Source organism: Theropithecus gelada, chromosome 6 (genome assembly GCF_003255815.1).
Source record: "Theropithecus gelada isolate Dixy chromosome 6, Tgel_1.0, whole genome shotgun sequence".
Classification (NCBI taxonomy): domain Eukaryota; kingdom Metazoa; phylum Chordata; class Mammalia; order Primates; family Cercopithecidae; genus Theropithecus; species Theropithecus gelada.
In genome coordinates, this window is record NC_037673.1 from 124,099,842 (window position 1) to 124,110,238 (window position 10,397).

Here is a 10,397-nt window from a genome sequence, read left to right on the forward strand (position 1 = left end):
CAGTTACGCAGGCTGCTCAGAGAGACACTGGACCTGGCAACCTACTGCCCAGCTAATTTACAACCAGGTGACAGGTGGTGAAACTATGATTTTGTTCTTTTTAAATGGTTCTTTCTTTCCCATAAGTGCTGCTTTTTGGAAAGGTCACTTTCGTTTTCTTTAGGAAAATGAGCTTTTTCTTTCTCTCCCAAATGCTAAGTTGATGCCCTTCTCCAGAAGTCTTCCTATTAATTGAGTTGGCCTGAAGGTCATCAACTATAATCAATATGAAGGGTTGCTGCGAGGTGCTAATTGACACTCCCAAAGAGGAATAGTGTCAACAATCAATAAAGAGGACAGAGCACTGGTAGATTTATGGCTTTGATTTTGAAAAGGTATGGGAATGCCCAGTGATGTTTTCCTCCCCCCTGGTACTCCTTTTGAATGTTAATGCTTTCTTGAAGATGATTTCAGACACACTGCTAGAATACTGCCTCTACTCACTGAAGCAGAATCCTCTGAAGAGTTGCTGAGGCAGAACTGAAATCATGGCTCACCTCAAAGAAGCAGCAGTATTGGCCGTTAACGATGCCTCATACAGAAAGACGGTGCTCCTTTAACTCGGGGTTTTAATGGGAAGTTTCTAAGCCTGAAACAACAGCTTTAGACCTGGGGTGTGCCATCAACTGCCTTGCAGCTACCACTGTCTACTGCTTTCACACAGCATGGTCGGGAAGAATGGAAACTAAAGAGGCTCGTAACTACCTGTAACTGTTCCACCAGGACATGGATCAAGTGTTTGTTCAGCCAGAGCCAGGTACTTGACCCAACCTGTATCTTTGACGGGCTAATTAAATGCTTTTCTCTAACTTTACAATTGATGCATGAGCAATCATCGCATACATGCCTTTCGGATCGTAGTTCTGAATTTAGATAAGTCTAATTAAACAGTTGCCAGATAAAGTTGAGAAGAGAGGGGGTAAAATGTAATGATGCCTTTATTTTTAAAGCATGGTTAAGTTTATAATGTTATTGATACTGGATGAAGAAGTAGTAAAACAGGCTTTTTTTTCTTTCCTAAGCTGCAGTAATTTATTTCTGAAAGCTGTTTGCCCATTATCATATTTTTTTTTCAGTCACCTAAAACGTCCAACCTTCCAAAATGTAACGAGGATGTTCTGATTTGTTTACAAAGGATCACTACTCAACCACTCTTATTGATAGCATTGACTGTCCTTGGCTGATAAGCTGTGTGCAGCACTAGCCTTTTGAGGTATCAGCAAGTAGCTGTTTTCACTATGAAACACACGAAGAAAGACAAAGAAAGCCAAGTGAAACAGTAGGGCTTATGATTTGAAGTTAAAAGTTCCAGTTTGCTAAGGGTGCCTTCTGACACCACTGGTTCCTGACTGAGCACCCTCATGGTATTTTCTGATGTTCTCAGCTAGGCAGCAGCCTTGCCCTGCAGTCTCTTAAAAATTCCTCAAGCAGATATTAGGAGGAAGATGAAGATGGAGAAGTAAAGCTGAGATTGGGGCTGAGGCTGAAGAGAAAGGTCTCCTGTTGACCCAGAGCTTACAAGCAGCAGCGAGTTGAGAATAACAGGGTCCACTCCCAGCCCAAGCAGACGTGTCTGCAGGCTGACTTTGCAGGAACAAGCAGAGAACAGACTTCCAGTGCAGCAGTGGGGGCTGGCAACAGTTCTGAAACTGCCTGTTGACATTTGTAGCTGAAGACATCCTCATGTTTATAAAATCATTGTTCGTAGGCTTTCCCCTAGTAGACTTGAGTCTATGTTTTGAGAGTATAAAATAATATTTACCCTTAGTTGTCCTGTGAATTTTGAAGCATCAGGGCTATTGAATTGGAACAGGAGGACTGTTCTTGGGAAAAAAAAAAACGTATAGACATTGTCGTGTGTTTATATGAGCCAAAAACAAGGGGAGTGGGAGGATTTAAAATCTATGAAACACCTAGAAAGAGCCAGGAAATCTTTACCTGAAGTTCTTTGCTGGTAAACAAGAGGGCCATGAATTATTTGAATTTATATGAAATATTTTATATCTCTGTGTGTATATCCTGTATTTACTGTTCACTAGAATAACACACAGAATTTCTAAAAGATTTGTAGGGGAATAATATTTGCTTATGTGGTGATTCCATTGCTTAGATAATGAGGTGGCTTATGCAGATGGCTCACAATTGTGGTGGAGATGGATAACAGGATCATTTGGGAGATTTACACATCTAGGGTGGGTGAGTGGGTTGGAGAATGAAATGTACTTTGAGAGACTACAGTTATACAAACAGGAATGCAGCCCAGGCTTCCTTTAGTGCTAAAAGTAGAGAGGGATTCTATTTAGGCTCAGTATCAGGATGTGTATTACTTGAATCATTCAAAGCCATGTTAACATTTCCACAGTTAACTTCAGAACTGTTGCAGAATAATGCAGCATTTTGAGTAAGTTTGTCTCTGCCAGTCACTGCAAATTCAGTCCTGCCTAGCTAGGCAATTCCATTCCTGTTAAAGTCTACAGATTGGTCTCGCTAGTCTGCCAGATAAATATAAATAAGGTTCATAGTATATCTTTGTAGGATAAAGTGTCCTGTCCATCACATGTGAATGGAAACTGGACAAGCCCATGGGTATCCTTGCTCAATGGATGGGCTGTTTTGACACCTACTTTTGAAACCATGTCAAGTCACATAACTAGGTTTCTGACCTAGAAGTTTTAAAAATTAGGTACCTCAATTACGTGGTTTAGGAGTACTTAAAATACAGACAGCATTGCTTCACTGTGCCCTACAGGCCATTAACACCTGAGGGACAACACCTTCAGTTCATTCCAACATGCCAGTGAAAAACTTGGGATCTAACATCCTTTGGCGGTGGGATTGTGGGTGTGGGGAGCGCTACCTGTTTGGTAACTGATTTTTATAATTCTTAGCAGTTTATTTATAATTTTCATACCTTAGTGTGCTTGATCACATAATAGAAATGAAAAATATTTATCATTTTGCACAAAAATGGTGTAAAGAGAAAACACTCATTCATCCCCACCTATTTTATCAAACCCCCACTATGTGCCAGGCAGGACTACACAGGTACTGTAACTATTAATATGATCATTGCACCCTACTGCAAAAGGGTGGGCTCTTGAGTTGATGACATGTAGAATCAAGTCCTTGTGTGTGGCTCCACAGAACAAGGTGTCCAATGCACTTAAGTAATTCTGTTTCTGTCACTAAAAAAAGAAAGAAAGAAAAGAAACATGTCATTGCTTTAAGATAATTTTCTTAAGAGAAAGTATTTTTTCCTTACTGTGAAATTGTATAATGAGATGCGAATGAAATAAAATGTCCAAGGGATCCAAGTCTGAGAAGGGTACATGTTGACATTAATAGTTTTCGTGTAAGACATTTGGATTCAGGATATTTTAAATGGCTGCCCTTCCCCACCAAAAAGTAGATTAGGTAAGAAAAAATTGACTTCTTAAATAAAAGGGTAACTGTCTATCTCTGGCTGATTTTTATATTTCAGATCCACCTATCAACACGGAGGCCAAGGAAAATTTAAAGAGCCAAATAACTATGGCTCTTCAAATTACAAGATCTGTGATTTTAACGTGTCATTGTGACTTGAACTAGCTGTGATTCTTTTAAACAAGACTTACTTCAAATGTGATGGTCCAGCATCTCAGTCTGGCTGGATGACTTGTGCTTTTGTTTTTCCTCTCTGCATCAGTTAGTTGGCGCCTTGGATTTTGAATTCAGTTCCCTGGACTATAAGGGGTTGAAGATTTGATTTAACCTATATTTAAAAAGGCAGTGATCCCAGAACAGCAAATAATTCCTCAAGGAGCTTATTGTATAATAAGGTGGAGATAAACACCGTCAAGACTTGCACTGTAATCAGTGCTGCCACAGAGTACTGGTGATGTCTCTGGAGATGGAGTGGAAAACACCCCATCCTTAGTGAAGGCACACAAAGAAGGCCCCACTGAGAAGGGAGTATTTGGTGTGAACCCTAAGGGAGGGAGAGATGGAAAGAAGGAGAGGAAAGATGCTTACCTCATTATGCTTGCCTCCTCTCTTTCTCTCCACAGATGGAAAGAAGGAGAGGAGGCAAGTATTACGAGGTAGGAAACCTGGAGGCATTCAGGGCACAGCAGGCATTGGATCAAGCTGAACAATAGACAAAATGAGAACATTCTCCACAGGTGTCCAACACTCAGTTACATGGAAGTTTATTCTGATCAACACATCGGCCATTTTACTGAGAACTAAATGTGATTTGGTGTTGGCTCCTTCCTAAACTTATAAAAATAAAACTCCGATCTTAAAAATTCCATTGTCAGCGTAGGTCCTCATTTGTGGTCCAGAAAACGTCTGGGCATCAGGCCCACAAGGGGGTTAATGGGCTGTGGACACTGGGGTGCAAAGGTTTTCTGAGGGAAGAAGTGGTGAGGTCTGGGCTTAGAGAGATGAATCAAGATGCAGTGTGTAGGAAGTATGGGCAAGGGAAGAGGAAAGCCACTTTGAAAATTACTCAAACTAAAGCGAGCGGCTGAGAGTGCGAATGACCGTGGCTGTAACGACTGTGCTCACTGGACTTCATAAGTCATTACGGTTGTCTTCTGTTTTTGTCAATATCACAAGGGAGCTTGACTCGAGCAAAGGAATGTATTATATGACTTTTGAAAAGGGTATCTTTTAATTAAGGTTTTCTTTAATTTTTCAGTATTAAAATTAGACTTTATTTCCTGAGCACCCACAAATGGACCTGACAAAGGGAAGACACAGATGTACTGTGTGATGGAGAACGTCTGTCAGGATTAAAATACGGCCGTGAGTAACTGTGGTCCTTCTTTATACTTAAAATAGCTGCCATGTGTTATTATGAAGATTTCTGATGGTAGTGTCAAAATCCTTTGAAATAATAGACTTACACAGATTTCCCTGGTCATCTAAAAGACAGATGTCATTATTCAGTTAAAAGCAACCTTGCACATTTTCTAAGAATCATTTTTACCAAAAAGGGACATTTTACTGCAAGACAGTCATTTAAAAAATTTACATGTCCTGAGATATTTTTGTATTGTGGTAGCAAAATGACTACATTTATTTCTTTTTCTCCACCTTATAATAGCTGATGTGTCCTTCAACTTATACATGCTGTTGGAGCTTTCTATATTGGTAAATTATCGATTAGCTGATTGCAGGTTTAAAATCAAGCAGACTCTTCCGGGGGTTTCAATCAGTCCTGGGAAAAATTGTGAAATAGTCAGCACTGGTTTCTGGATCTCTTTATCCCTTTAGCAACCATCTCCTGATTGTCTCTACCCACCATCCCTCATCCCTCTCCCAAGGCTCTCCAGTGGGCCCCCTGCTCACACCACCATGCCTGTCTTCCTGTCCTGTCCAGGAGTCCCTCATTCCCAACAAGGTCTTCCTTCAATCGCCTTTCTACTTACCACATTTCCCCCTCCTTCAGGCGGGAACAGTCCTCACAAATTCCTGCTAGCACATTAATGTGCCACTTTCCTAGGTAAAATATTGCAATTTAATAGGAGACGTTGACACTTTGACTAAAAGCAGTTATTTTTATAGGAACTTAGGCACCACAGTGTGCTGGGGGATGAGAGGTTTACAACTCTAAATGTGCTACAGAGTTTAAAAAATTCTTTGACCTCTATTTGCTCATAATTTGGTATATTAGGAAGGGTTTGGTGATGAAGACGTTGGAGAATACACATAGTTATATTTTAGGAGGCTTCTCAATGCAAAGAGGGCTAACCCTTCCTTTGTACTTTGCCTTTTAATCAGTAGAGGATGGTAAAACTTCAAAATAAAACTGATTTTAAAAATCATTCTAATACTTGGCATCCTCATGCAGAATCTGAGTCCCAGAGTCATTCCCAGGGTGGTTGAAGAGGCAGATCTGGCAGATAATCTGAATCAGGATGAATAAGTTATTTGCTGGAGTTTCTGGAATGGTTGCCTGTCACTGCAGCCCCCAAATGAATGGTTTGCTCGCTCTAAATCCTGAGTTGTGGGTGAAGCCTAGAAAGTATGACAGTTGATCCAGGAGAGAAGGATCTGGCATTTGCCCTGTATGGAAGAGAAGGCTGGGAAGACTGCTCCTGGGCTCACAGTGTTGCTCATCAAGTGGAGACCCCCGGTGGGAAGGGAGGGACTGAGCAAAGTATCGCGGTACTAGTCAGCCTGCTTTTGCAGAGGAGGTCATTCTCAAGGACTCCAAAGGTTCTCTATCTAGTTCTTGCCTGATTTTCTGGATTTCACAGATCCAGAAATCCTTATGTCAATTTATACCATTAATGGTCTTTTTTTTCTTATATTTCCTTCTTGGATTATGTGGTGTTTTCCTAAAGAACTTTCTGAAAATGGCCGGGCGTAGTGGCTCATGCCTGTAATCCCAGCACTTTGGGAGGCTGAGGCGGGCAGATCACCTGAGGTTGGGAGTTCAAGACCAGCCTGACCAGCATGGAAAAATCCCGGCCTACTAAAAATACAAAATTAGCCGGGCATGGTGGCACATGCCTGTAATCCCAGCTACTCAGGAGGCTGAGGCAGGAGAATCACTTGAACCTGGGAGGCGGAGATTGCGGTGAGCCGAGATCGCACCATTGCACTCCAGCTTGGGCAACAAGAGCAAAACTCCATCTCAAAAAAAAAAAAAAAAAAAAAGAACTTCCTGTCTCAGCTCTGTTGAGAATGGGCAAAGAACAGGACACTCTGGCCTCATTTGGGTTGGAGGGAAAAGGACATGGAATGAGATTCTGATAATCCAGCAAAGAGAGCAGGGATCACAGTGAGAGGATCCTCAGTAGGATATGAAAAAGCAGAAGGAGCAGGTCAGGGATGGCCTCAGCATCTGCTCCTCTGCCATCAGTGGGCTTTTCTTTGGCCCAGTCCTTGGAGAATTTTATGTTTCATATGATTAAGTGTAGTTTGAATCTTTTTGGTGGACACAGGAGGCCCTGTCTGATGTGCTGAGGAGACCTGCACTGGAGGCTCTGGCCTCCCTTTCTGCCCCTCCTTTCCTGGCCCACAAGGAATTAATACCCAAGGCTGGGAGGGTGCTTAGAAACAAGCAAACCAAAACAAAAGCTAGTGCATTAACATCCTCTAAATTCCTAAAGAGCTTATTTATTAAAAATGCAGTCAAATTTTTATTCCAATCTTACTTCAAAACAAACATGAATTATAAATGAGTTTTGCAACTGTTCTAGCCTTTAAAAAAATTCAAAGTGATAGAGCTGCAAAAATGATGCATTACCCAACTGGTAACTCCTTCCTCCCAGATCCTGGCTGAGATCCCCCTTATAAACTGTATTTTAAACAGTGATTTTATAAACTTTGAAGTGTCAATATAATGCAGACTGTTATACTATGATTACTAATGCTGTACTTGAAGGCAATGATTATAAGTTAACTGAAGAAACATTGTATTGATACTTTAGGTCACATATTCTATTTTTATTTGGTTGTTTATTTTCATTGAACAAAATTTATTTTGTGTCCGTGTTAATTTCCACAACTAGTTACTGTGCTGTGTAATTTTTATTATAAATGAATTTATAATAAATGTTATTTAATTTTCTATACAGTAGTGTCTAATGTATATACTTTTGTTTACAATGTGATTTAAGTAGATTTACTTCAGTATCTGAAGCTTTTAATGACCTCTGTGTATACTTGTCATGTATATACTTGTATATTTCTATGGTAATATATATTTGTATATTTATACAGTAATATCTATATATCTAAGTTTTTCCACCAGTAAAATTAAAATAGTGTTAGCATGTCCTTTTCCTTCTCTTCCTCTGTACCAAATAGTCTTAAATGGTAGGAAACCACTGTAAGGAAAACTATCCTTTTGAAAATATGCATCGATCAATTCGTTTCTCTTGGCTTAATTCTCTAGGTGCTTCCCAGGGTCAAGTATTGAACCTGGTCTTTGTTTTCTGAGGAAAAAAGAAAAAGCAACAGTAACTTGATGGTTTGGGAGTCTGAGATACCTCCGTTCTCCCTTGGCTCAGGCAGTAGAAAGGAAAGGAGAAGCAGCATAGCTCCCTTAGTTGTATCTTAGGTGAAGCAACACTTGGCTTTGTTTGTTTTTCTTTTTTTGTATACTTTTCAAAGGGTTTTCACAGCTCTTCATCCTGATTACAGCACCATGAAAGATGCAGGCATTTCTACTTGCATTTTTATAGCTTAGTGACCTCTCCAAGGTCCCACACTTATTTTGCAGTAGAGTGGAGGCTGGAGCCCAGAACCTGACGCTCCTGGAGAAGGTTTCTATTTTAGCCACCTTTTCTAGCCTCAGTTTCCTTGCACTGGGGCTACAGAGATCCCTGCTTTCATGAAGCTCACAGTAAAGTGGCTAACGTGTGTCAGTTTAGCCACGGTGCTGGCTGAGGCTCGCTCAATGGTGCTATCATAAGAACAATGTGAGAGTAATATTAGTGGAGCGGAGCTGAAGGAGACTTGGCAGGGGAGGCTGGGTTCGGATGTCAAGTTGACAGCGCACCCTGAGGTCAATATTACTGTGCACATTTCTTATCTTCTATATTATAGTTGTATTCCCTGCCCATCCCTCCTGGCCCCAGGTGGCTCTTCTGAGAACAATCTGGTAATTTCATGCAAGAGTAAAATATCTTTCCCCATAATTATACAGAATTGAGTATCTCTGGTGAAAAAGAAAGCTGGTTTACAGATTTCTTTTTCTCTCTAAAAAATAGGACTGTGAACCTAAAAAATAAGGCTACTATTTTATAGGTATTCCCTTCCCTTCCTTTTTCCCTGTAGATAACTCAGCCTCTCCAGAGTGCAGCCACCATGACCTCTGCAGATTGATGATGGAAGAAAAGGAAACCAGGACATCCTGTGCTCTGGCTTCCCTGGACCATGGATGGAGGACAGCCCATCCCTTCATCCCTAGTGCCCCTTGGGAACATATCAGCAGATTCTAGCATGTCCCTGGAGCAGAAAACGACATTTGTTTTTGTGATTTTGTTGTTTATCTTCTTGGGCATTCTCATTGTCCGGTGCTTCCGGATTCTTTTGGATCCATATCGAAGCATGCCAACCTCTACCTGGGCTGATGGACTTGAAGGCCTGGAGAAAGGGCAGTTTGACCATGCCCTTGCTTAGAAGGGATGGCGCAGGATCTCCTCCTGAGGAGATGAAGTGCTTCGTGTCTTGGCGAGGATTCCCTTTATGCAGTGTTCTCAACAAATCAAATTTAAACAATATTTGGTCCCAGGACCATAATCCATTATTCCATAAATATGCAGTTGGATTAAAGGCATTTGGGGCTGTTGGAAATGAACATTTATATAACTAACACAACATAAGAAGGTTTAAATTTTTATGTTTGCTCAATGAATGAATACTCTTAAACTTGTGTGATTGTGAAACCAAGAGCATCAATACTGACATAGATTTGCCATCAAACACACACCACCTGATCTGACTAAAGTATAAAAGACTAGAAAGGATCTCATATGAATCTGGTGACAAGATCAGGAAGAGATTTCCTTGCTCTAATTATGTCTATATTTGTTTTATTTCATGCGCATCTATCTGGGTCTTGAGCAGAATGAGGAAGATTGTGCTGAATGGACCCAAAGTAGTTCCTTGTTTTCTCCTAAAGCAGGGAGCATTGGGAAGCAATGGCAAAGCTTAAGAGATGGTTCTGTCCTTGGTAAATGTGAGTGAGAATTGTGTTTTGTTTTTCAAGTAAAATTTAATTCAAAGGCTACAGAGTTTTAAAAACTATTTACCAAGCCAACTACATTATATGTATTCATATTAATAACATGTGTAGAGGTAGCTATACATTACTTGAATTTACTCTTTACACAAATGATTTAAATAATAGGCTGCAAGTGCAGCTTCAAGTTTTTTTTTTTAATGAAAAGTCAATTGTTTAGAGGAGAAGACTTTTAGTCTTCAGAGGGATGTGCATTTATGATTGTATATAGTCACCAAATAAAACTTTTCAAGAAACAGAAATGCTTCCTCTCTTATTTCACCAGAACTAATACACTGAGGGTGCTACCTGGTGCTGAGTGCCGAGGCTTAACATTTTTCCAAGAGAGGAGAAAAGCGCTAACAGCATGAAAGGTCATCTAATTCATCCCTCTCCCATTTCAAGAAGAGCGCCTATAAATTGTCCTGCACAGATAAAACCGATAGTTTTTAAGACCACCAAAAAGGGAGATGTGAATACCTCTTATTTCAACTTTTATTGGAAGGAAAAGCTTGTATCTAAACCAACCCTGCAGATAACTCAGCCTAAACCGACCGTGTTAGGCTGTGTTTATAATCTCTGTCTTCTAATTTTCTCCTCAGCTAGTCATTACCTTTTTTAATTTAAAAAAAACACA

The 10,397-nt window shown here is 40.3% G+C and overlaps 1 protein-coding gene across 1 annotated transcript; it reads left to right on the forward strand.

Annotated features, from left to right (window-relative positions):
- Positions 1–428: 428 nt before the first annotated feature.
- On the forward strand, positions 429–10,019 carry CTXN3 (cortexin 3). The gene is made up of 3 exons (XM_025388583.1): positions 429–796; positions 4,721–4,827; positions 8,815–10,019. Exon 3 carries the CDS (start codon positions 8,914–8,916, stop codon positions 9,157–9,159), a length of 246 nt encoding a protein of 81 aa, XP_025244368.1. The 5' UTR covers positions 429–796; positions 4,721–4,827; positions 8,815–8,913; the 3' UTR covers positions 9,160–10,019.
- Positions 10,020–10,397: the final 378 nt, after the last annotated feature.

Excerpts from the sequence above, each read along its gene's own strand:
- CTXN3 (XM_025388583.1), top strand. The coding sequence starts at position 8,914 with ATGGATGGAGGACAGCCCATCCCTTCATCCCTAGTGCCCCTTGGGAAC.